Source organism: Lipotes vexillifer, unplaced genomic scaffold (genome assembly GCF_000442215.2).
Source record: "Lipotes vexillifer unplaced genomic scaffold, Lipotes_vexillifer_v1.1 scaffold713, whole genome shotgun sequence".
Taxonomy (NCBI): Eukaryota; Metazoa; Chordata; class Mammalia; order Artiodactyla; family Lipotidae; genus Lipotes; species Lipotes vexillifer.
Window position 1 is genome coordinate 1,203,320 of NW_006773157.1, and position 27,129 is coordinate 1,230,448.

At 39.7% G+C, this 27,129-nt stretch overlaps 2 protein-coding genes across 3 annotated transcripts in view; one reads left to right on the forward strand and one right to left on the reverse strand.

The window, feature by feature from the left end:
* Window positions 1-1,196: 1,196 nt before the first annotated feature.
* Window positions 1,197-6,394, reverse strand: RPL4 (ribosomal protein L4). Its single transcript, XM_007448143.1, has 11 exons — window positions 6,346-6,394; window positions 5,918-5,961; window positions 4,364-4,535; window positions 4,066-4,172; window positions 3,564-3,702; window positions 2,973-3,097; window positions 2,569-2,698; window positions 2,156-2,312; window positions 1,787-1,870; window positions 1,557-1,677; window positions 1,197-1,472 (listed from the first exon to the last, which is right to left on the reverse strand). Exons 1-11 carry the CDS (start codon window positions 6,392-6,394, stop codon window positions 1,197-1,199), a joined length of 1,404 nt encoding a protein of 467 aa, XP_007448205.1.
* Window positions 6,281-27,129, forward strand: part of ZWILCH (zwilch kinetochore protein) — a 38,804-nt gene continuing 17,955 nt past the window's right edge. The window contains exons 1-9 of one of the 2 annotated variants that reach the window (XM_007448131.1): window positions 6,281-6,516; window positions 9,709-9,760; window positions 12,945-13,040; window positions 15,871-15,989; window positions 19,338-19,537; window positions 20,121-20,191; window positions 20,863-21,018; window positions 22,284-22,355; window positions 26,712-26,805. In XM_007448131.1, coding sequence (XP_007448193.1) covers window positions 6,443-6,516; window positions 9,709-9,760; window positions 12,945-13,040; window positions 15,871-15,989; window positions 19,338-19,537; window positions 20,121-20,191; window positions 20,863-21,018; window positions 22,284-22,355; window positions 26,712-26,805 — 934 coding nt within the window. In that variant the 5' untranslated portion in view covers window positions 6,281-6,442. The remainder of the gene's footprint in view (window positions 6,517-9,708; window positions 9,761-12,944; window positions 13,041-15,870; window positions 15,990-19,337; window positions 19,538-20,120; window positions 20,192-20,862; window positions 21,019-22,283; window positions 22,356-26,711; window positions 26,806-27,129) is intronic. The other variant, XM_007448132.1, reaches the window with a different exon arrangement.

Sequence of the window (27,129 nt, forward strand, 5' to 3'; positions counted from 1 at the left end):
TTTGGGGCAGGGCGGCCGCTTCCTGCTGGCGGTTGGGGTCGCCGCTCCCCCGCGGGCGAGCTCGGCCCACGGACGAAGTGGGGGTTTAAGCCGAAAACCTAGACTCCAATGATGATTCCTAAGGCAAAATGCGTTGGAGCTGTAAAGGACCTAGATAAAAATGCTAAAACAGCATGTGTCAAGTGCTTCAGTTGAACAGCAGTTAGCACCCCTCCACTGGTGGTGCGTCAGGCGGCTGCTTTCGCTCCCGCAAACCTGCAGACGCGTTTGAAGGCAGGGACTATTGCCAGCGTATAGTGCATGGTACAGGAGCCCTGTGTTGAAGGTCCAGGCAGGCGAGGATTCCCAGTCACATGAAAGGGGTTTCCCAAGAGGCCTGCGCAAATTAAAGCGCGAAAGACAGAGCGGTGTTTCAACAAATTGGACAGTGTTTTTTCATGCTAAGGAACTGATATTTCTTATCTATGAATGCAAGGATAGACTGCCAGCGGGAACAAAGCCAGATGCAAAACAAGACCCTGACATGACAAAGTAGGGAAGGACGAACGTTTGGGTACATTCTCCGCACTAGCATGCTCGGTCAACATATTCATGCCTACTAAAAACGCACAAGTAGTTGTGAAAAAAGCTCCTAGCACTTTTCATACCAAGGGTCCAAATATCAAAAAGGTGGCAAGCATTCCCTCCATCAACTGTATTCTAACACCAGGTTATGACACCTCTGAAGGAAACGTCAGTTTCTTACTGCTATACTTTAAAAAATGTATTCTGATTCTGCCCTCTTGTGGTTACTGAAAATGTCAGGTCTTTACCGAACTTCCAACGTGTTTTTTTTATGGGAGAGGGGAGCTAAAGAGTTTCTGTGTATTTCTGGGATAAGTCTTTTAACCATCTGTTTCTCAAAACACTGTTACTTACAAAGTGGATTTTATATCTGGATTTATGGAACATCCCACTTCTCATTCAGCTTCGTGGATTTTATACTAAATCCAAGGCTCCATTTTATACCAGACTTAAAAGGCTTGAATTATAGACTAAAAGGATTGAATTATGAAGAACTAAGTGTCAGTAAAAAAATTTCTAACCAAGATTCACACAACATCCAAGTCATGTTTCTCACTGCCTCTTTGATCATCAGGTCTTTATTCAAAATTAGCTGTCCAAAATGATTTGACCTTTACCAAATAAATTTAAGTTTATGCAGCAGCCTTCTTTTCCTCTGTGGTGGGTTTCTTTTCTGTGGGCTTCTTTTCTGTGGGCTTCTTTTTAGCAGGCTTCTTTTTAGCTGCTGGTTTCTTGGTTACTGCAGCCTTTTTTCCCACCAAAGGCTTCTTTGGCTTCTTCGGCTTCTTCAGCTTCTTAACGCAAACAGCCTCCTTTCCCTTCTTTCCCACCACAGGCTTCTTGCCTGGAATCCCCTTATCTGATTTGGCTTCTAGTGCTGCTGCTGCCCTATCCATCCGGATTTTGTGCTGCAACAAATTAGGAAGAAAATCTAAGAATCAAATCTTTCTAAAAACTCAACATATATCAGCAAAACCCAAATTATTGCTTACGTTCCTGGCCTGGCGAAGAATGGTGTTCCGGCGCATGGTCTTCGCATATGGGTTTAGCTTCAACATGATTCTCAGGTTTTTCAGTGGATTCTTCTTCAAGACTCTGCGATGAATCTTCTTGCTATAAAAAGGTAGAGACTATATTTATAGTTTATTTACATTACCCATATTTCTGAAATATCCAATAGTGTGAGGCTAGGCAAGAATTACAGTGAATATCACAACTTTACCGTGGTGCTCGGAGGGCTCTTTGGATCTCTGGGCTTTTCAAGATTCTGCTAAGGTCTGTATTGAGCATCTTGTGCATGGGGAGGCTGAATGAAAACAAAACATTGACTATAGAGGCTCAACTCCTATTTCTCATGTAACTGACTAAAGAACATGAACCTCAACAAAAGTACTTTTAATCATTTAAGCTCGACAGAATACAATCAGAATTTCCACTATACTATCACTTCTCAGAATCTCACCATTTCCACATATTGCATCTGTTTACAAGGAGGAAATGGCAACACAATCGTTATTTAGAAAATATACAAACCAATTTTGAACACTATCCACAGCATAAACACCATGTTCAATATATGAATTACACTCACTTGTAGTTACTCTTGAGGGAGGCGGATTTACGCCAAGTGCCATACAGCTCATCTAACTTGCGGAAAGCACTTTCAGTCCAAATGCAGAAACGTCCCACATGCCCACCAGGAGCAAGTTTCAAAATGTTCAGTTTGCTTACATTAAGCAGAGTAATTCCTTTTAAAGGGAAAACAAGAATTAGGGAGCCTGTATTTCAACAGAAGAAACACAAATCATCTCTATAGCACCCAAGAAGTATTTTAATCATGAATTTCAACCATCAATGGCTCATTCATTCAGCCAAGAATCAGAAGTTCCACAAAATCATGAAGTTTCAGAAACACAGACCATAAAGTGGAATCTCATCATAATAAAAGCTGAGTAAGCTTGCACAGCATGGGTAATTAAAACATGTAAGCAGTACAAGATTTACCAGGGATGTTTCTGAAGGCCTTGATGATGCCATTGTCCTCATTATAAATGATGCAGGGTCCCCTGCGCTGGATACGGCGACGGTTTCTCATTTTGCCTTTGCCAGCTCTCATTCGCTGCGAGGCGTAGACCTAACAAAGTGAGGTTTGGTATTTTGATTCAGATATGATCCCTGCAACAGATCTTCATAGTTTAAAAAACTTCATTTTACAGATGATCGAACTAGAGGCAAAAATGACTTGCCTAAATTTAACACAGCAATGATTTCAGGTTTCAAACTCAGGTAATATGGTTCCAGAGTCCTTGCTCTCACATCCACTACGGTTTAGTTATACTGTCCCCTTCGGTAATCTTTTGAAATTTAAAATCTGGCAACAAATTTGTGTGAACGACCACAAAATCTACCTTTTTGATATCATTCCAAGCCTTAAGTTTCTTCAGGAGCAAAACAGCCTCCTTGGTCTTCTTGTAGCCTTCAACTTTATCTTCAACCACCAAAGGAAGTTCAGGAACTTCCTCTATACGATGACCTGACAAAGCCAATTAACAGTGACCTGGTTACCCTGCACCCTTTGAAAAACTGAATCGAACCCACAAAATAAAAATGGTGTATACAATTTGCCAAATCAGAATTCCCACAAATATCATGTGTTTCAGAAACACGGACCAATGAAGTGGAATCTCATCATTTTGACGGTTAAATGAAAAGAGGAAGCAACATGACAAAATGGAAAAGTTTTCTAACAATATACTACATCACTTTATTAGAATGAGTTCCCCCAGTTACATAGTATTCACTGATGATTGAGTTGGATACATAGTATTCACTGATGATTGAGACTGAAGTGATTATAACTAGTATTTAGCAGACGGACATTTAGCCAGACACTCTAGGATGAGGTGAATGTACACAGGCTGTTAACACCAATGAAAAGGGTCAGGTAGAGAAAAAAAGGGGTATTTTATACGACTCCTAGAATATAAAATATCACAAACCTTTAGACATGACCAGCGCTGGTAAAGCCGAGGCAGCCAACGCAGAGCAGATGGCATATCGCTTCTGCGTTGTATTCACTCTGCGGTGCCAACGTCGCCAGGTCTTGGTTGGTGCAAACATGCGGCCCCCACGACACATCTGTTTTCCCAGTTAAGAATCATATTTCTCAAATTTTAGGAATAAAAACAGGTTATGCCTTGCTCAGTAAGAATTTTCGTCACCCTTCTGAACCAGCTTACTGACAGCAGGCAACTGTCGCTGAGAACAGAGTAAGGCGCAAATTACGACATCACTGCAAGCAAAACCTCCTACTGTCAAACCTGTTGGCTTTAAAAATTATGACGGAAAAATCTTCCAGATTTCAAATCTGTCTAGAGAAATGTTTAATCTGGACACTAGCATCTTCAGCATAAATTATTTTGCAACTACTAACAAGAAAAAGACAGGTCCAGCCTGCTAAATGCCACAGCTGACTAGTCTAGGTGGTTAAACAAAGGATACATTTCCAAAAGCACCCTGGCCAGAACGGTGAGTGCCGCCACCTCGAACCCTGGGAATTCGAGCCACAGCTCTGCCAGTACCCCAAGACTCAGCACTGGTTTGATGACCTGAAATTGTGAAGAAACCCAAGTTTTAGCTACCCAACCACACCATTCTGACTACCATACACGGTAGCAAACAGCATCAGAACATCCAGGAAAATCATGTGGTTCAGAAACACGGACCAATGGAGTGAAATTTCATCACTGCTGTTAAGTACCTCTTAAAAAGTCAACCCAGGAAAGATCTAAATCCATACCTGCTAATTCACTGACAGCATAGGGCTGTCTGTTGTTTTTGCGCAAGTTGGTGTGAACAAAGTTCACAATATCTGGTCGAATGGGAGCCTTGAACACAGCAGGCAAAGTGACATTTTTGCCAGATGACTCCCCCTTTTCAGAGTACACTGATATTAGTGGACGAGCACACGCCTGGGAAAATAAAAAAAAATTTATATTGACAAGCAATGTCAGAGGCACTCTTCTCACGTGCCAACAGAAGCATTAACGGTTCAGTTCCAGAAGAGACTAGAGTTTGATGAGGTAGATAACACTTAAACCAAAAACAAAGGCTAAGTTACCAACACACCATCAGGTCTATTAACATCAGTAAATACTTGAAGGACACTTATGATTCTCAAGTTCTGCCACAGAATTTTCACTGTTTTCAAAGAGAACGCTTTATGATTAAACTTTTAAATGAGACCTTAGAAAGCAAAATAATCAAAACCATACTGTAAGGTTTGAAAATGCAATTTAATGCCATCATCCAAACTCTTTCATCCCAAATGTTAGCAAATCTACCAGGGCTCCACTCCTCCAAACATCCATCCTTGCCCCCTTCATCCCATTCCAAACACAGGTTCCAAAAATTACTAGTAAAAACAACAGCCCTGTTACTTCTTGCTCAATCTTCTCCAAAGACCTACCACCTGAAAGGAAAACATCCCAAGCAGGATGTACACAACCTGCACAACCTCGCTTTCCATGCTCTTCCAGATGCTCAGGCCTACACTCAGGGCCATCCCTGTCCTGCCTCAGATGTAACCAGTCTTCTACCTAAAGATACCCTTACTCACCTCCTTCAGGTTTCTCTGATCACTGTTTATAAAGCCCAATTGCTGCTTTTTCTCCAACTTCCTATGTCTACAGCACTGACTAGCTTCGAACATTACGATGCATTTTGACCAGCTCAATTACGATCGAAGCTTCATAAGAATAGTGCTTTTTCCCTATTTTGTTCACTCAACTCCCCAAGGCACATATACAGACGTTATCTATGCAGTACATACACAACAATTAAATTTTTAAAGAGGACCAGAATGCTTTCAGAGGCAATTCTTAAGATGAACACACAATAATTCAGGAAAAAAGTGGAAATACAAGTTTTTTCTTTAACGAAATCTCTCAAAAGACGAAGTATCCCTTACTAAGCCGGGCACGGAGATACAAGACCCCAAGCTGACTCTCACTCAGACTCAGTCTTAGACCCTGCAAATTTCCAAGTCTTCAGTGGAACCCATTCTTTCAAGATCCAAGGGAAGCCAGAATTCCAAAGGTCCTTCTGCGCCCGAGAACGATCTGGGGGTCCTCCTGTGTCGCTTCCAAACGCGCCCTGCGCCGGCTCGCACACGTTGCCTCTAAGATGGCTGCCGGAGAGCCTCACTTCCCAGATCCCAGCCACAGACGCCCTGTGGTCCCCATCTCCTTCTCCTCGCTTCCCCTCATGAAGGTTTTATGACCTGAACCCCCAAGCCCATTCCTGCCAGGCCCCAAGAGCAGAGAAAGGTCCAACGGAGAGAACGTTCACTCACCATGGCGGGGAGAGGAAAAGGCCACGCTCCTCTCAACCCGGCGGCTCCCACAGGAAAAGGAAATGCTTAGCACTCCCACTCTGTATGTAACCTTCAACTCGTCCCCTACCCTGCCCTGTCTCAAAACCAATACAGGGACACAAAATATATCTCTACCACTCTAAAAAAATAAAAATAGCGTATTATTTCTTCATATATGTCAAATTACGGTATCTATTGAATTTCAAAGACAAAAAGAGCACTTAGAAACAAGGGACTCCTTTTCGCGGAGTAATCCATAAGGGGGCGAGGCCAACTCTCGCGAGACGAGTGTCTTTTCCCCCTCAACCGTTACAACTTATTTTAACTTTTTTTTACGGGAATGGAAAACTATTGGGACAGGAAAAACAGCTGTATGCTATAAAACAAGTTTAACTTTGTGGACAAACGTAACCTGTTGAGGGGGTGGTGGTAAAAGTAGTCCCGGCGGGGGGTCATAACCCCGGAAGTCAGCGTCTGGCGCGTATTTCAGTTTGGCGGTTTCGGATGCAGTCAAACTGGGGCGGGATGTGGTCGCGAACTAACCGAGCTGCTGAGGAGTTTTACGCTCATCTCCTTCAGTGAGTAGTAGCCCCTGCTTTTGTCTTGGCTGTGAGGACAGCATTTCTCCCTCGGGGTATCTCGATCCCTGCCCCAAGCCTCTTTCTACAGCCTTGGGGATTAGCGCCTTGCCAGTTTCCAGCGGCGCGAATGTTGTAGACGAAGTCCGCTTTCCCGGGAGCTGGGAGCTGGGGAGACGCCAGTTACCTGCTCCAGTGTGGGGTTGGCGCTGTAGGCCCTGCTGCTTGTAGTCTCGTTTAGGAGAAAACATGTGTACATTTTCACCTGAGGTGGAAGGTGCCAAGTTTTCCAAGAGGCACATTATTCACTCTTATAATGCACACAACTTGTGATATGTTCGGGGCACCTACCAGGATAGAGAAAACTAGATGTTGACATCCTTCACCTGTTTAAAGCCTGGCTGGCGTGAAACATGTTGTTATAGTCTATTCAAGATAGTTATATGAGCAACAGTTATAATGATAACGTGATGGTGTGTCGGCTCTTTAAAGCACCTTTGTTTCACAGTGCTCTTAAGACTTCGTTTTATTCGTATAGTGAACACTAGTACTAAAGGGGATTCCATCCAGTTCTGTATCCAACATAAAAATCGAATCCAGTAGTTCTCAAATTTGAGCATGAAGCACTATCACCTGGCAGGTTGCCAAAACGTATTGCTGGGCCCCCTTCCAGGGTTTCTCATTTAGTAGGTCTGGGGTGGGGCTAAAGAATTTCCCTTTCTAACCAATTGCAGGTGAAACAGATGCTGCGGGCCTGACACTTTGATAACTGTTGTAATCTAACCGCTTCTTTTCTAAATGACATACTTTTTCATTATTTGTCTTCATTGCTTTTATTTCCTGCTTACAAAAGTGGTAATGCTAGTCAGGTTTTTCAACATTATAGAAAGATCACTAACTTTCTTTCTTTCTTTTTTTTCTTAAACAATGTCTTGGATAGCTTTCAGTATGAGAGCTTATACATCTCATTGTTTTTAACGGTTATATAATATTTCATCGTATGGCTGTTTTATGTTTATTTAACCAGTGCCTTGTTGATACAACTTTATTTAGATCTTTTGCATTTCCTAATTATTTCACAGGTGTTAGTCTTTCTCTCCACCTGTATCCCTCACACTGCCTTTGTAGCTACCTGCCTACTGGAAATTTCCAAATGAGACCTCAAACTCAACGTCTGTGAAACTGAATTCATCTATTCCCCACAACCTGACAGTCTCCTGAATTCTGTCTATGAGTTAAGAGTTCCAAGCCCAAGACTGTCACTTGGTTCTCTTTTCCACTGCCACCCACCCCTGTCCCATCTAGTCAGTCACCAGGTGCCCTTGTTCTCCCTCCGTCCCTACTGCTTTTGTTCAGCATCAGCACTTTTTTGAAGGACTACAAGTTATTCACAGCTATTTTCCTGGCCTCCAAGTTTATAGCCTCCACATCAGGAGGTCAGGGAGATCTTTCTCATTTAAAATCTTATAGTGAGCTCCTCTTGGCTTTCAGCATACAGTTCAAGCCCTCTAGCAGAACCTCTTCCTTTGGGCCACGACAGTACCCCACACTCCCCTCTGTTGGGACTCATCACCCTGTATTGCAATTGTTGGTTTGCTAGTTGGACTGCAGTCAAGACTGTGAAACAGGGGCTATGCATTTGTTTTATATCTTGGACATTTAGTAAGAATTGTTGACTAAATATTATGACATAGTATGAGTGTGTTTCGTGTTTGGTAATTGCAATCATGGTTGCTTTTGCTGTGGTCATCCATTTACAATGCTTGGTGTCAGTCTGTCTCTTGTAAAAATAAAATACAGTGTGTCTGTGTGTGTGTGTGTGTGTGTGTGTGTGTGTGGAAAAGAAAAAAAAGAATTGTTGACTAAAAAAAAACCAAAACCCAAAAGTTATGTTATTTGGGGACCTTACTGAGGACTATAGCCTGGGAATCAGCTTCTCAGATAGCTCTGAAGAACTGTTCCAAAGAGGTAAGGGAGTAGCCAGAATATATAGGAGTTTTTGCTGGGGGAATATACAAACAAAAACAAAGCAAAACAAAACAAAAAAGTAGCTGAACATCAAAAGTTTACTACTAATCACAAGAACAGACATCTCAAGTTAGTGATTTTAGTGCTTTTCCATGTATGGGAAGATGTGAGTCTGGACTCATTGAAATTATTCCTTTGATACGCATCCTAACTGTCTAGGGCCAGTATCCTGTTTTTCTGCATCCTGAATTCCCCTCAGGGTGCACCAGGGTGGCTGCCGTGGCTGATGGTTTTATGGTGGGCAGCATTCGGTGTTTACCAGAATGGCAGGCAACTTTTTTGTCTACAGAGTGCCTGCCCATAATACACATACTGGTGACATGATTCTTGAATGATTGATTGAATAACATCCCTGAGTTATACATACATAAAAGTTAAACTTCTTTAAGAATAAGTCACAATCTTGTCCAAAATGTGAGTCATAGTTTTTATTTCAGTGAGTTATAGAGTGGATCAAACAATAAATGGTATCGTGAAACCATTCTGTTGGGTTCCTTTGGGACTCTAAAGATTCTTTTCTCTTTCAGAGTGTAGATCAGGCTGATATGCATTTTGGTATGTTAATGGCTAATAGTTTACATGCTTTGGGATCAACTTTCTTGAATAAAATGATAATTATGAAGTATCTTAGAGTTTTGTGCTTACATTTTAAAAAGGAAATGCTTTAGCATTATCAAATTTACTAATTTTTTAGTGACAGCTCATGAAAACAGGGAGGATAGATTCTTCCATTTTAGCAATAGAAATCCAAGACCTGGGACCCTTAAATAACTTCTCCATGGTTACCCGCTGATTCAGTGGCAGGTCAGAATCCAGTCATTTTTACTTCCCAAAAGTCATGTAGTAACTTACACTTTAATAGTAATTGGTACTGTGTTTTAAAAGTTACAAGAGTAGAGATAGGCAACCTAATTTCCTGCTGCCTCTGAGAAGCAGTAGTACCCACTTTGGGGCAGCTGTCTATTAATCAATATCACATCTCTTTTTTTTTCCTTGTTAACCTAATACTCTTTTTCTGCTTTTTTCTCCCTTCTCAACTATGCCTTAGGACTGCCATGAATACTTTGTATTTTGCTTTTCTCTTGGAGAAAGTAATGACTAGCTCCTGAGTTTAAATGACAGAATACTATAGCTCTATTTTTCACATGTGGTTCTGCATTTCAGGGAATTTGATGAAGAAAAGAAAGGAATCTGTAAAGATCCATTTATCTATGAGGTATGAACATTTTATCTGGTTTTTAAACAACTCAATCATCCTAAAATTTTGAGCTTTTAAAAGTTGAGTTTACTGAAGTTAATTTACGTAGACTAAATTTCACCCTTTTAGAGTACAGTTCTATGAATTTTTACAAATGCATTTAGTCATATAACTACCCCCATAATCAAGAACATTGCTATCACCTCCAAAAAATCCCCTCATGTCCCTTTATAGTCAACCGTTTCCCCTGTTCCCTGGCAGCTACTAATCTGTTTTATATCTCTGTTTTCTGTCTTCTTTATTGCCTTTTCCAGAATGTCATATAAACAAAACCATATAGTTTGTAGCCTTTTGGGTCAGGCTTCTCTCAATGAGTATGTAATGCATTTGAGATTCAACTGTGTTGTTGTGTGTATCAGTAGTTCATTCCTTTTTATTGTTGAGTACTATTCCACTGTTTTGCCAGTTGATAGACACTTGGATTGTTTCCAATTTTTGATAATTATGAATAAAGCTGCTATGAACATTCATGAATTTATTAAATTTAAGCATCTAATATATGCCACATGTTCCATAGGTAAACTCCCCATAGAACTTAATCCCTTAAAACAATTAGCAAACTAAAATTTATATTCTAAAAGATGAGCTGAGGAGAAATAGTCATAAATGGGCTAATATCTATGTGTGTAAAATATATAAAAAGCTCTTAAAATCAATAAGGAAAACAGACAATCATAATAGAAGAATAGGCAAAGGATACAAATAAGTAACCACAGAAAGAAAAATACAAATACTGTTGACCCTTGAACAACAAAGGGGATAAGGGTGCTGGCCCTCTACAGTAAAAATCTGATTATAACTTTATGGTGGACTCTCCCTATATGTGTTTCCTCCATATCCGAGGTTCTACATCTGTGGATTCAACCGACAGTTGGTCATGTAGTACTATAGCGTTTACTGTTGAAAAAAATTTGTGTATAAGTGGACCCATACAGTTAAAACCTGTGTTCTTCAATGGCCAACTGTATAGTTATCTCTTACTCTCTGAATTCTCACTAACCAAACTCAAAAATCAAATATATCCAAGTAAATGTATTATTAATCCCTCCCTATCTGAATTATTACCAGTTGGTACCTCTATTAGTTTCCTACGGCTGCTGTAACAATGTACTACACACTAGGTTTCTTAAAACATGAGAAATGTATTCTCTCACAGTTCTGGGGACTAGGAGTCTGAAATCAAGGTGTCAGCAGGGCTTTGTTCCAGCTGAAGTCTCTATGAAAGGATCCTTCCTTGCCTCATCCTAGCTTCTGGTAGTTTCCAACAATCCTTGATGTTTCCTGGCTTGTTGAAATACCTGCCTTTGTCAGCACATGGCATTCTCCCTGTGTGTCTATGTCTCTAAATCTCTCTCTCCTTGTAAATATACCAGTCATTGGGTTTGGGGCCATGCCCCCCCCAACCTAGTTAGTCTTCATCTTAATTTGATTACATTTGCAAAGATCCTATTTCCAAATAAGGTCACATTCAGAGGAATCAGAGGTTAGGACTTCAGCTTATCTTTTGGGAGGACTTAATTCTACCCACAACAGTACTTGATCAAGAACTTAGTAGATCAGAATTACAAAGCATCCTTTGCTCTCTGAACTTGGTATCTAAATGCTTCAATATCCAAACTAAGAAATAGTTTCAAATAGTGAGAGATATTTGTCAATAATAATAATATTAGAGGCTGTTCACTCTCATTAGTGATCAAATAAATGAAAATTAAAACAATAACAAAGGTAAAAATAAACAATGAAAGTAATGTGTTGACCTAAGTGATGGGGATGCAAATATGTGGGTATGACATATTTGAAAGGCAATTTGACAATATCAATGTGATTTTAGATATTCATCTTAAAGTACTTAAAGGATGTCCATTATCAATTGTTTGTTATAGCATATAACTTGAAAATACCCAAATGTTGAATAATATGGAATTATGTGATGGTAGATCCATGGTACTAGACAGCCTAAGAACATTTAATGGCATGGAAAGAAGTTCATGATATGAAACCATTAGAATGTTCTATTTATTTTTTAAGCAAAATCCTATTGAGTTATCAAAATAACAGATATATTTCTATTATTTTATTTTATTTATTTATTTATTATTTATTTATTTTGGCTGAATTGGGTCTTTGTTGCTGCACGCAGGCTTTCTCTAATTGCGGCGAGCGTGGGCTACTCTTCGTTGCAGAAGAGTAGCTTCTGCAGGGCTACTCTGCGCGGGCTTCTCACTGTGGTGGCTTCTCTTGTTGTGGAGCATGGGCTCTAGGCACGCAGGCTTCAGTAGTTGTGGCATGCGGGCTCAGTAGTTGTGGTTCGCAGGCTTAGGTGCTCTGTGGCCTGTGGAATCTTCCCCGACCAGGGATCGAACCTGTGTCTCCTACATTGGCAGGCAGATTCTTAACCACTGCACCACCAGGGAAGTCCCGATATGTTTCTCTTTAAATAGATTTATTTATATGTCTGGAAAAAGATCAGGCAAAATATACACCAAAAAGGCTAATAATAGTAGTGACTACTCTGGCTAGTAGAATTATAGATGAGTTTTAAAAAATCTCTTTTAGCTACCTGTTTTCAAACTTTTCTACAATAAATGTTTATTGCAATTGGAATGAAGAAATATGCAGTTCCTATAAACTGATAAAGTTCTAAATTCCATAGTACAATCAGAAAAAAAGATAATATTTAGTAAAGAGCTAATTTTATGGTTCATAACATTAAATCCAATATGATTAGGGGAAGAGGATGTCAGTGTGATCCTAATCAAAAGGTCTTACAAGACAGGGTGCTCTTTAGGTGGGCCTTGAAGCACAGAGATAACAGATATAAGAGCTAGAATTTTTTTTTTTTTGCCCATGCCACAGCTTGCAGGGATCTTAGTTCTCCGACCAGGGATTGAACCCGCGCCCTCGGCAGTGAAAGTGCAGAGTCCTAACCACTCAACCGCCAGAGAATTCCCCAGCTAGATTTTCTCAACATGAAAAACAACATGGGCAAAGAATAAATGAAATTATATTTTGAAAACATTACATCTTGTTCAAATTCTCTTTTCCAGTTACTTGCATAGAACTGGTCTTTATGTGTTTAAGTATTTGTACATATATATGTGTGTATCTATAACATTGCTGGACCTTAATCCATTTTTAATAGGCTGATGTTCAAGTGCAGTTGATCAGCAAAGGCCAACCAAACCCTTTGAAAAATATTCTAAATGAAAATGACACAGTATTCATTGTGGAAAAAGTGGTAAGTAGTGCTTGGGCTTTGTGGTTAATTCTTAACAGCCAAATTTGGTGTCTTGTGGATAATCTCAGATGTACACATTTTCTTATCAGCATGTTAGTGACAGTGGATTCTAATATCTTTTAGTAGTAAGTACAGTGCTGTCCAACAGAGAGATAATGTGAACCACATACGTAATTAAAAATTTTCTGGTAGCCTCATTGCAAAAAAAAGGTAATTAATTTTCATACTGTAAAATTGACTTTTTCTTTTGTTGTTCAGTTGTGTGAATTTTAACACATGTCTACAATCTGGTAATCACCATCATAATCAGAACACAAAACAGTTCCATCACCCCAAAAAACTCCCTCGTGCTATCCCTTTAAAATCATTCCCTCTATAAAATGGATAACTAATAAGAACTTGCTGTATAAAAAAATAAAGTAAAATTCAACAATTCAAAAAAAAAAAATCATTCCCTCTTCTCCCTCACTGTAACTTTATCTTCTTAAGAATGTCATGAATGGAATCATACAAAAGTGTGTAACCTTTTGAGTCTGGCTTCTTTCACTCAGTGTAATAATGCCTTTGAGATTCATTCAAGTTGTGTATTAATGGTTCATTTCTTTTAACTGCTGAGTAGTATTCTGTGGTATGGATGTACCACAGTTTCTTTACCCATTCATCCTTTGAAGGACATTTGGGTTGTTTTCAGTCTTCAACGATCACTAATAGAGCTACTATAATCATTTTTATACAGAGTTTTATGTGAGCACAGTTTTCTTTACTGTAACTGGCTAGGAGTGGGATTGCTGGGTCTGAAATTATGTTTAATAATGCTTTTATTTAATCTAATTTATCTAATGTTATCATTTCAATACCTAATTCATATAAAAATCATTAATGAGATTTTAAGTTCTTTTTTCCATACTACGTCTTTAAAATCTGGTATGTATTTTACACTTAAATCTCAGTTTGATCTGGCCACATTTCAGGTGCTCAAAAGCCACATGTGGCTTGGTGGGTGGCTACTGTTTTGAACAGCACAGCATAAGTAGCTATGACTCGTAAATTTCTACTTTAATTTTTGCTTGTTAAATGTAACAAGAGGAGACTTCTTATTTTTTGCATCACTTTATAATTACAGCCTTACACTTTTGTGGGTTTTTTTCTTTTTTTTTCAATTTTTGAATTTTATTTTACTTATTGTTCTTATTAGTTATCTATTTTATACATATTAGTGTATACATGTCAATCCCAATCTCCCAGTTCATCCACTCCCCCGACCCCCGCCACTTTCCCTGCTTGGTGTCCATACGTTTGTTCTCTACATGTGCATCTCTAGTTCTGCCCTGCACACCGCACCTCTGTGTTTGAAGTTTGGGAACTGTTTTGGCAGAGCAGTAACAGTGATGTTAACTGAGTGCTGATAATGCTGTCACATTACACAGTTGCTTTGGGGCCAGGACCCATTCTTGGGTATATTTTTTCCCGAAGTAGATAGGAACAGGATCTAATAGGGGAAAGTGGATGTTCCTTTAGAAGGAATATCTTTGCTTTAGGGCCCACATGCTGTCTGGACCGGGATTGAGATGAATGAACAGAGAGCTCTTTATTTTAGATACACACAGAAACTTCTTTCTGAGGAGGGGACATATTTATTTGTCTTTTGTATTAATGATGCTTATCAGTGGTGGACAGATGCTTGGAAAATAATTATAGGTGAATTATGTGGTTGAATTTAGACTTTTCCCATAGAAGGGAAAATGTTTGTTGAGCAAAAGCTGAAAAAATGAAGTTGGTCGGGTGAAGATGAGTTATCTGGGAAAAGGTAAAGATGAGCAGAGGAATTTGTGGAAATTGGTTGGGCTACTAGTGAGGATGCAGCTTGGAGTTGTGAGGAGTTACCTGGCGTTTTTGGCTGGGGAACAATTAAAATGGGCTTTATTTCTACAAAGATCAGTAGAGCTTAAAGCATGAGTTTTAGGTAGATGGATATTGAAAAGTAGAACGGAAGGAAAAATGACATTTCTTGGATACTTCTAGGAACTATTTGGAAACCCAGGCCTGAAAGGGAATAAAATCTGGAATCTGGCAGAAGAAATTCAAAGTTGAGGAAACATCTAGGTCAGATACCTATTAAGTATTTACTGCTAGAAGAGCTTAGTGGATAAGAACTTGAGTTTTGAAGTCAGACTACCTAAATTCAAATGTTAGTTTTGCCGCTCAGCAGCTGTGTTATTCTAGGCAAGCTATTCAGCTATTCACTAGCTCAGTTTTCCGGTCAATAAAACAGGGTTAATAATAGTATGTATCTCAGGGTTTTTATGAAAAATGAAAGAAAGCTTGGAACAGTACTGGTACATAGTACATGCTCAGGAAATGTTAATTCGTAAAATTATTGTTATTATTGGCAGAACTGAACTTTTTAACTACTTAAACACATGGATATCAGAAACACAAATGAGAGCTGATAGCCCTAAGAGGAATAGACTTAAGGAGTAAGGGCTGTGAACCTTCAAGTTTGTGGAGTGACAAAATCAGGGAGTCTTCCAGGGGTTTCCCTTGGTGTTTGTACATCATTTTGTACGTGGTAGAGCACTTCCTTTTCTGATGGTACCAGATACTTCCTTTATCAGTAGCAACTTAGATCAATATCTTTATAGGACAGTGGAAATGCTTCTGACGGTGATTTATTGGTACCAAATTGGTTTGTAGCTATGATTCTTGTCATAACCCAATCATTTTGTGCTTAAGCGTTTAGAAATCAGTACGTTATGTTCTAGCATAGTGAAGAGTTGACTGTTACCTTAAGTGTTCTTTTAGCTGGTTAAATAATTAAACATTTTTAAAGCCTTTAGAAAAGGAAGAAACAAGTCATGTTGAAGAACTACAGTCTGAAGAAACTGCTATTTCTGATTTCTCTACTGGTGAAAATGTTGGACCACTTGCTTTACCAGTTGGGAGAGCCAGGTAAGTTTTTTCTTAGTGTAGGGGTGGAGGGTAGGATTTAAATAGAAGTGCACTTATAAACATTGGGAAAAAAATATGTATCTAGCTAGATCCCTCCCTCTCTCCTTTTGCCTCCCCCTTGATGTGTATACTCACTTCTCTAAGGATAGCTCTACTTGACTGTCCCTTGACTGTACCATAGGTATCCCAAGCCTAAATAAGACGACTGCGGTGATCTTCCCTTTCTCCATTCCCCTATACTGATTACTGTTGTTGCTTCATAATTGTTTTCCTTATTTCTAATCTGGTTCCTCGCCAATCTTTTTTCCTCACTGCTGCCAGACTGATCTTTATAAAATGAAAGCCTGATTGTATTGCTTCCCTGCTTAAAAATCCTTCAATGGTTCTTTTGCCTCATGATAAAATCCAAATTCCTTATGAGTGACACATAGGAGCCTTTAGCATCCAATCCAGTGGTCCTCCATGAGGGGTGCCATACTCAGCAGGCAATTGGAAATATGCAGGGATACTTTTTGACTGTCACAGTGATTCAGGGGAGCTTTTGGCCTGGGCCATGGATGGTAAATGTCCTGCAATGCATGGGACTCTCCTGTCCAACGAGGAATTATCCCACCCAGATGCCAGTAGTGCCCCTGTTAGAAACCCTACCGCCTCTGTCTGCTTTGCCAGTTTCACTACCCACCCCCCAACATATGACTTTCTGTCTGCCCGGCCTCCCTCAACTCCAAAACCAAAAGTCTTTGCTGTCAAGGAGTCCTGCAGGATCTGGTTATATATATAACAATATTAGAGAATAAGGACCATAATAACAATATTCACAAAGTGACTTTCTTTCATGGTGGTTTTTTTAAAAATTTATTTATTTAATTTATTTATTTTTGGCTTTGTTGGGTCTTTGTTGCTGTGTGCGGGCTTTCTCTAGTTGCAGAGCACGGGCTACTCTTAGTTGTGGTGCGTGGGCGTCTCAATGTGGTGGCTTCCCTTGTTGTGGAGCACGGGATCTAGGCACAAGGGCTTCAGTAGTTGTGGCACGCGGGCTCAGTAGTTGTGGCTCACGGGCTTAGTTGCTCCGTGGCATGTGGGATCTTCCCAGACCAGGGCTCGAACCCGTGTCCCCTGCATTGTCAGGCGGATTCTTAACCATTGTACCACCAGGGAAGCCCCCATGGTGGGGTTTTTTTGTTTTGTTTTGCTGTGTAGAAGCTTTTAAAATCTTTTGTAGTTAATCAGTCTTTTCTTTCTTGGCTTCTTGATTTTAAGTCATGTTTGGCCTTTTTTGCTTTTCTGTCCCATAATTTGAATATTATTTATTTGCATTGTTTTCTCCAGCCAATGTGTGTTTGGATTTATCCATAGGCTTATCATTTCTTTGCTCTCCATTCAGACCTTCCTTCTGGGATTATTGTATTTCTTTATTGAAGTACAATCCCTTATAAATGCCTTTTCTGAACATCTGTTGGTAATAAATTTAGCTTTCATTTCTTTGAAAAGAAATTTTAAGCCGTATTTTTGGTAACTTTTAATTCTGATACACTCAAATTTACAGAAAAATTAAAAGAATAGTTCAGGAACTTCTGTGTACCCTTAACCAGATTGACCATTATTTACATTTTGCTGTCTCTGCTTTGTGATTCTGTCACTTGTTCCTCCTCCTCTGCTCCTGCCCACTCCCCCATCTGTATAACAAACACGTGTCACACACACACAGCTTTTTAAATGAAATATTAACAGTATGTTGGAGACATCATGCTCCCTCACCCCTAAATACTTCACTATGTAATTCCTAGACTCTAGTACATTCTCTTATATAACCACAGAACAGTCATCAAAATCTGGAAATTTAACATTGTTACAATATTACCATCTAATCCACAGACTATTCAAATTTCCTTAAGTGTTCCATGACTAATGACCTCAAGCATCTTTTCATATATTTATTGTCTTCTACTTTCTCCCACCCCCCAGGTTTACTGAGATATAATTGACATATTCTGTTATTTCTTTTGCTTAATCTCACAGCCTACTTCCACTCCCAATGACCCTCTATCACTGCCATATTGAACTCCCTGCTTGTAGTAGCTATACTTTGTCTTTTTTTTTTTTTTTGCGGTACGCGGGCCTCTCACTGTGTGGCCTCTCCCATTGCGGAGCACAGGCTCCGGACGCGCAGGCTCAGCGGCCATGGCTCACGGGCCCAGCCGCTCCGCGGCATGTGGGATCTTCCCGGACCTGGGCACGAACCCACGTCCCCTGAATCGGCAGGCGGACTCTCAACCACTGCGCCACCAGGGAAGCCCACTTTGTCATTTTTTTTTTTTTTTGGTCACTTCTTGATCTGCCTCGTGTGCCCTGCTCCCACTTCTTCACTTGGTGAAACTTTTATGTATTTTGCCACTTAATTTCCAGATTTTTGTTTCTGGGATTCTGTGATATTGTGATGTATAATAAGAAACATATTTGGTCTTTGTCTGCCATTCCTGGCACCCAGCTCCTGAAACCTTTGGAATTTTCTAGGTGTGGAGAACTATAAAGGTGTCTTTTGTTATGTTAATGAGGTGACTTTTGAACCCCACACCAGGTAACCTAAGAATGGAGGCTGCTTGCCAGGGGAACCAAGCATGTGACTGGAGGGTTGGAACTTTGAGTCCCACCCAACCTCTGGCGGGGAGAGGGGTTGGAGGTTAATTTCAGTCACCAGTGGCCAGTGATTTAATCGTGACTATGTAATGAAACCTCCATAAAAACCCAAAAGGAGAGGGTTTGGAGAGCTTCTGGGTTGGTGAACACATGGAGGTGCTAGGAGAGTGGCTTGCTAGGAGAGGCCGTGGAAGCTCTGTGCCCTTTTCCTCATACTTTTCCCTTGGCATCTCTTCCATCTGGCTGTTTCTGAGTTCTACGCTTTTATAATAAACTGGTAATCTAGTAAGTAAAATGTTTCTCTGAGTTCTTTGAGCAGCTCTAGCATGTTAATTTAACCCAAGGAGAGGGTTGTTGGGACCTGCGATCTATAGACACACAGATGACAACCTTGACTTGGAATTTGGCAATTGGACGTTAGGGGGAGGCAGTCTTGTAGGACTGAGGCTTTAACCTGTGGGAGCTGATGCTATCTTTGGGTAGATAGTGTCAGAATTGAGTTGAATTGTAGGATACTCAGCTAGTGTCAGAATTGCTTGGTGTAAGGAAAACCCCCACACGTTGGAACTGGTTATAAAATCTTAGATGGTGATCAGAAATGGGATCAGAGTCAGAATCGTAGCTACTGTTCATGAAATCTTTGGAAAAGAAAACTTTTGACTGATTGACAGTCTCTACGTCTAATTTATTCTTCCTACTGTTGTTTCCAAGGCAGTTAATTGGACTTTACACCATGGCTCACAATCCTAATATGACCCATTTGAAGATTAATCGGCCAGTTACTGCCCTTCCTCCCCTTTGGGTAAGGTGTGATGGTTCAGATCCTGAAGGTACCTATTGGCTGGGAGCTGAGCTTATCATAACCAATAACATCATCACAGGAATTGTCTTGTGCATGGTCACCTGTAAAGGTGAGAGCTCCCTTCTCTTACTTTTGTGGGGGGGGGGTGTATATATTTATTTGTATATTATTGCTTTGTGGTTTTTACTGAAACTTGATATTGTTAAGAGGGAGGTGCACACAGTGGAACTTGTGTTAGCCACCATGAATCTACTGCAGTGTGTAACTTGCAGCATGTAGGAGATAGTCCAGAAACAGATTTCCAGAAGTCCGAACAGAAGTTTATGGCTGTTTTATTTGGGTTTCATTTCATTTATATGTGTGTATTTTTGGAAGTTTTCACTGGAGGATAAAAAAGTTGAATATAATTTCAATTTCATAGTGGGCCTTTAATTAAACTTTTGGTAGTATTATTGACCTCTGTTCCACTTTCCTTCTTTTAAAAACATTTCATCTGTGATTTAAAATTTAATTTCAACAATTATTAGTGTTAAGTTGTGATACCCTCAGAATTTGAGGGATTATAATTTTCTAGCTCTAATGATGTAATTTTTTTTTTAACATCTTTATTGGGGTATAATTGCTTCACAATGGTTAATGATGTGATTTTGAATTGTACCTGTAAAGTTTTTTCTTTCTTTCATGTCCTATAGCTGATAAAAATTATTCTGTAAATCTTGAAGACCTCAAAAATTCACACAAGAAAAGACATCACTTGTCTACTGTAAGTATTTCTCTTCTATTCATATTATTTTCTTCAAACTGCTAACAATCTGCCTTCCTAGTATAAAGGTTTTTTCACTCCTAATATGACTAGATATTTTTCTGTAGTATCAAAATGTTTATTTTCATATCAACTAATGACTGAAAATATATGCCTTGCCTTTTAGCTAATCTTTGTGATGAAAAAGAATTGTCTTATTTTTCCATTTGGGATAAAAGCATGGCACTTTTTTTTTTAAACATTTTATTTATTTATTTTATAAATTTATTTATTTATTTATTTTTGGCTGCGTTGGGTCTTTGTTGCCGTGCATGGGCTTTCTCTAGTTGTGGCGAGCAGGGGTTACTCTTCGTTATGGTGCACAGCCTTCTCATTGCAGTGGCTTCTTTTGTTGTGGAGCATGGGCTCTAGGGCTCACGGGCTTCAGTAGTTGTGGTATGTGGGCTCAGTAGTTGTGGCTCATGGGCTTAGTTGCTCCGCGGCATACGGGATCTTCCCGGACTAGGGCTTGATCCCGTGTCTCCTGCATTGGCAGGTGGATTCTTAACCACTGTACCACCAGGGAAGTCCTCAACACTTTTTCTTTTGGGAAAAGAGTCAAAGTCATTTTGATAATGGGCCTTTGGCCTTGTGAAAGCACAGCTAATGGTCTGCTGGATACACTCTTTCAGTTAACAGCCAGCGGCTTTGCCCAGTATGAGCTCTTTAAGTCCACTGCCTTGGATGATACAGTTGCTGCCTCACAAACTACGATCACTTTGGATATTTCCTGGAGTCCTGTGGATGAGATTCTTCAAATCCCTCCACTCTCTTCAACTGCAACTCTGGTAGGAGCAAACCCTTCTTTCTGTTGCGCTTACTCAGTGTGGATTTACTTTGAACTTGCCTGTTGCTAGTGCTCCATGCTTCCAGCCCAGCCCCAGGCTTAGCTCTCCCTGGGCAGCTCTGAAAGGCTCAGCTTGCCCCTGAAGCCTCACCAGAGCAGCCAGTGGAGGTTTTGCCAGGTGATCTGATCTATCAGTTATCCACAGTGCTGCGATTATGATTAATAAAGTCTCTTGAGTGGGGACTTACAGTCTCTGCTGTTCTTAAAAGAGTGCAGATATTGGCAACACATCAAGAGTCATTATTCTATTTCAGACCTTTCACCCTATATTTACATTTCTAGAATCTCTCTTAAGAAATTAATCAGAATTGGTAATAAAAATATATGGACAAAGATATTCAATGTAGTCACATAGCTGTGTTTAGAAAATATTAAAAACAAAACCTGAATAGTCAGTAGGAAAATGATTTAAATAGGTTTTCATGATGAAATAGTGTATATATATTTTTTAAATCATGATTTAAAGTATCTTTAATAATGAGAGAAAATGCTTATTATTAAGGGGGAAAAAAAAGACCCAAAAAGTACAAAATTATATGTACAGTAGGATCTCAACTATGGTTTTTAAAAATGTGTGCACAAAGGCCTGTATAGTGTTACAAGTGGTTTCCTCAGGGTGGTGGCTCATGGATAATTATATTTTTAGCACTTTTCTTTTCCTGCAGTAGGAATTTACATACTGGCATTTACTATTTTCTTCTCTTTCAAACCATCACCCACGCTTTTTTTTTTTAAGGTTTTAGGTTTATAAAACTTTGACCTCTGGCTAAGACAGCACATTGTAGATTTAACAGTTAGAAGTCTAATGAGCATATTTATTGGGGGAGGGAGGGTGTTGTTTTTGGTGTGTGGTAATGCTAAGTTTGTCACCGAGTCTTGAGATGTATTTATTTATATTTCTACTCCTTGTCCTTTTGGAAATTCAGTGGGACGGAGTAGGAGAGCATGTGTTCCATGTAGCTGCAGTTGTGGTATAGAGAGGGGTTCTGGTGGCCTGGATTTAGGGTACTGTATTGGGATGGGGGGGGGGTCTATGGTATCCCTGGGGAAGGTGTTCTAAATGCAGTATTGACCTACTTTTTCAATTCACTAGTGCTTCATGAAATATATTTTTAAATGTGTGGGTAGTTTGAAATGCAAATAACTGTGACCCTGATGCAGAGAAGATGGGATTACCAGTGAAAACTGACTCTGGGAACTTTTTAGAATATTAAGGTGGAATTGGGAGAGCCCAGAGGTCCTCTGAATCATCTTCACAGACAACTGAAATTTCTCCTTGTGAGTATCCTTCTAGAATTTGTAACTTGTATTAAATCTCATGTTTTCATTAAAATGTTTGCTAGTGTCATTGTTATTTAGTTTTGTGTTCTTCAAAATTTGTTCCAAATGTTATGTGCTTGGCAATTGGGGCAGCGTTACTGTGTGGTAATTGTCCTTGCAGTTAAAGGGAACATTCATCAGTTAGTAGTTAATGGGTAACAGTTCTTTTGCCTTTTCTACGAAGTATTTGAGTTTTATTCATATGATGGATTCCCCTCTTTCCAGGTGAGTCAGTTGCCAGTTAATTCCAAACGTGTGTATAATCTGCTTGTTACTAACTGGGATTTTGATTGGTGCTGAAGATTAATGAGCATGTGTTTTTATGTTTCAGTAGTTTAAGCTCCACTCTACAAATTCAATCTCAGGGGTGTGGGGGGGGCACTCATTTTGTTTATTTATGTGTTTATTTATTTACTTTTGGCTGCGCCGGGTCTTAGTTGCGGCATGAGGGATCTGTCCTTATGGCTTCTCTCTAGTTGAGGTGGGTGGGCTTAGTTGCCCCGCGGCATGTGGGATCTTAGTTCATTGGAAGGCGATTTCTTAACCACTGGACCACCAGGGAAGTCCTGGTGGGGCGTTGTGGGGAGTCATTTTAATGCAGTAGAAATTCCAAATGTCTTAGCTTGGCGTACAAAGCCAGTTATATCCAGTTACTGCCCTACTTACTTCTTTTTTCTTTTCTTTTTTTTAACAGCTTTATTGAGATAGAAATTACATCCCATAAAATTCACTCATTTTAAGTATACAATTCAATAGATTTTGGTATACTGACAGAGTTGTACAACCATGACCATATTTAATTTTAGGGTATTTTCATCACCCCAAAAAGAAACCCCATACCCATTAGCAGAAACCTCCCACCCCTGCCAGCCCCTGGCAGCCACTAATCTACTTTCTGTAATACTTTGTTCCTTTTTATTACTGATAACATTCCAGTGTGCATATGTACTACATTTTTGTTTATCCGTTCATCAGTTGATGTATGTTTTGGTTGTTTCTACTTTTTGGCTATTTATGAATAATGCTGCCATGAATAGTCGTGTATAAGTTTTTATGTGACATATGTTTACACATCTCTTGGGTGGAGTTGCTGGGTCATATGGTAACACTATGTTTAACCTTTTGAGGAACTGCCAAACTGTATCTTTTCCAAAGTGGCTGAATCATTTTACATTCTCACCAGCAGTGTATGAGGGTTCCATTTTCTCCATATCTTTGCCAATGCTTGATACTGTCTTTTTTATTGTTGTTCCAGCCATCCCAGTGGGGGTGAAGTGGTATCTCACTATGGTTTGTTTATGGGGTTTTTTTGTTTTGTTTTTTGGGGCCGTGCCGCTAAGCGTGCAGGATCTTAGTCCCCCAACTAGGGATTGAACTGGTGCCCCCTGCAGTAGAAGCATGGAGTCCTAACTACTGGACCGCCAGGGAAGTGCCTCATTATGGTTTTGACTTGCATTTCCATGATGGTTAATAACATTGAGCATCTTTTCATGTTCTTATTGGCTCCTACTTATTTCTTTAGCTTGATCTCACTCCCTACTTTGCCATACTGAGCTCCCTGCTTGTAGCAGCTCCAGTCCCATCACACTGTCACTTTCTGGTGTGTGTGTGTGTGTGTGTGTGTGTGTGTGTGTGTGTGTGTGTTGTTCTGCCTAGTGTGCCCTTCTTCCACCTCTTTGCTGGGTTAGGGTTAGCTGTCTGACATCTTCACCTCAGATGATTGCCCTGATCCCCCAGAATAGCTTATGCTGCCTGTGCTTCGTGCTGCCGTAGAACCTTACGCACCCCCCTTGTCAGACGGTTTATCAAACAGTAATTTATTTACTTCTCTGTCTCCCCTACTGGGCTTGAGGCACAAGTATCCCATTGTGCCTTCAGCTTCTAGCACAGTACCAGGTGTTTTTCATACTTTTACCTCCTCTCATTATTTCCCCATTTGTAAAAAACTTCGTGCTTTTTCTGCCTTTCTTACCTTTCTTCTTTCTTGAGAGCTCCTCTTTCAGGACCCTTCCTGTGGGCTTCCATCATACTTCTACCTTCCTGTCTCTGCCCTCCTTTCTCCATCCCGGCAGAGGGCTTGTCCATTTAGTGATTTGACTAATGCCTTTACGAGGGAACTCCAGACTCCCATCTTTAAGCTGCTACCACTTCTGATCTTTCCCACTTCCATCAAATTAGTTCCCACCTGAGTAGAGGGCTCTTCCCTCCAATTCAGTATGTCCAAAATGAAACTTGAAATCTCCAGACTAGATCCCCTTAATAAGCCCCCCATTTATTTCTGTGATTTCATCACTCCTTCAGTTTCACAGGCTAGAAACCCTGTCTTTTACTTTAGTAAGAACTATCTCTAGTTACTGCCACAGCTAGAAGCTGCCACTCTACTGTGTGCCCAGCATGTGGTGCTAGATGGTTCAGTTATTTTGCCTGAGGTGTCAGCAACTGGTAAGTGGAAGGGCTGGTTTAAAACTCATTCGAATACATGTCTGTCTGTCGGACTTGAAAGTCCATGCTTTGTTGTAATCTCGCTTAGAAATTCACAGACGCTTAGATGTGCACGTGGCCATCGTCTCTCCAAGTTCAATCCCCTGTATTTTTATAAATAAGTAGGATTTTTTTCTTTTCTTCTATTCCTTATATATTTCTGTCTGTCTCTCTCTCTCTTTCTCTCGAATGTACTGTTTGTTTTTTGTTTTTTTCGCTTTGAGGTATCTCACTGTGCCCATCTTAGTTAAAGCCCTTATTACCTCCCTTCTGGACTACTCTAATGATCCTTCATTGTTCTCAACAGGGACACACACTCTGGGCATCTTGGGCAGGATCATTCTTTGTGGTTTGGGACCATTGTACACATTGCAAGATGTGTAGCATCCTTGGCCCCCACCAAACTAAATGCTCAAAACGCTCCTGTACACACAGTCACTGTGATGCCAAAATTTATCTTCACGTTTTTCCAAAGACTCCCTGGGATGGAGGATGATCTCACTCTTATTGAGAAACACTGTACTTTCTTTTTTCCTTAGACTCTATCCTGAGTATTTCTGACGGGAGAATTCTTAGCTGCTTGATCATGTCATTTTCCTGTCAAAAAATCAACAATGGCTGTTGTCTTCCAAATGAAATAAAAAATCTTTTTAAGTCTTAAGACCACTGTTTCTGTCTAATCCCTATTCCTTGTACTCTTATTTGCCGCTGTTTCCTGGGTGTTTTCACCACCCTTGGCGGAATCATCCCACCTTCATCTTATCCCCTGCTCTGCATTTGAGTTGAGCTAATGTTTCACATCGTTCCTCTGGCCATTCTAGCCTATCTTGACCTCGACCTCTTTCCTTAGTTCAGTTTAGATATTGTAGGTATAGGCATACACATTCATGGTATTTTTATGTAAACTTCCACTCAGTCTCACATTTGTTGTTCCCCAGTTATTTCATCTGTATTATCATTCCTTCTTAGCCAAAATTAGAAGTGTCTTAAAGGCAGGCTCATAGGTCTTGAATCCTTTATAGCACCTATGCACACATAATGAGAGTTCAGAATACCATCTTTAGCATAAGACTGCTGGATGTATGTACTGGCACTGTCAGTTACTGTGTGACCTAAAGCAAGTTAATTAACCTCTTAGTCTCAGTAAAATGGGAGTGCTAGTAGTATCTGCCTCATAGGGTTTTTGTGAGGATTAAATAACATACTGCATATGAAACATTTAGAACAGTTCCTGGCATCTCATTAAACATTGAAGAATTCAAGGTACTAGGAATTCCCTGGCAGTCCAGTGATTAGGACTCCACATTCTCACTGCCGAGGGCCCGGGTTTGATCCCTGGTCAGAGAATTAAAATCCCACAAGCCACGTGGTATGGCCAAGTAAAAAAGAAAAGAAAAAGTGTGTGTGTGTATATATATATATATATATATGTGTATATATATATATATATATATATATATATATATATGAGAATCACTTTACTATACACCTGAAACTATAGAATGTTGTAAATCAACTATACTTCAATTAAAAATTTTTTTAAAAAAATTTAAATAACTTGGACAGGAGAAAAAAATCTACCTTGGATTAAACTTTAAACTGCTTAATGCTTGTATCAGATTTGAGAAGGATCCCAGGAGTCTTCCTTGAATCATTTAATAAGATAATTAAGAATTACAAACTAGGAGACATGAGAACTACTTCAATTAAAAAAAAAAAGAACAGTATGGTACTGGCATACAGACTATTATTACTAAATACATTTTACTGATTAAACTATGTTTTTTGCTAACAAGATTTTTGGGTTTGTTTTTTTTTTTTAATCTCTCACAGGTTTTAGCTGATGGTTTGAGGACTGGTGTAACTGAATGGCCTGAGTCTCTGGAAGCAAAATCTGCTGTTGAACTTGTGCAGGAATTTCTGAATGGTGTTTGTTTTCCTAACTCATGCTTGTTTTTTGTTTATTTTTCTTAACTGGGAATTTATGCTTGCTATATTTAAATGTAAATTGTCTCTTTATGCTTGATATTCTTTTTGGTTGGGATATATCTAAAGCTATGAGGTCTGTCATGGTGAGAGGGGCAGCTTCCATTCTGAATTGCTAACTGTAAAGGTCTCAGTGATTTTAAGAATTAATAATACTTATTTAATTTACATTTTATATATTGCAATCATATTTGAGATTGTAACCTTTGAGCATCTACCATGTGCTTGACATTGTGTGTCAGGGTCTTTCATTGTATCTTAGTTC

Coding starts and splice junctions, on each gene's coding strand:
- RPL4 (XM_007448143.1), bottom strand. CDS start 6,394: ATGACCCCCCGCCGGGACTACTTTTACCACCACCCCCTCAACAGGTTA. Junction 5,962..6,345: donor CCACCCCCTCAACAGGTTAC/GTTTGTCCACAA, acceptor TTCCTGTGGGAG/CCGCCGGGTTGAGAGGAGCG. Junction 2,699..2,972: donor CTTGGAATGATATCAAAAAG/GTAGATTTTGTG, acceptor TCACTTTGTTAG/GTCTACGCCTCGCAGCGAAT.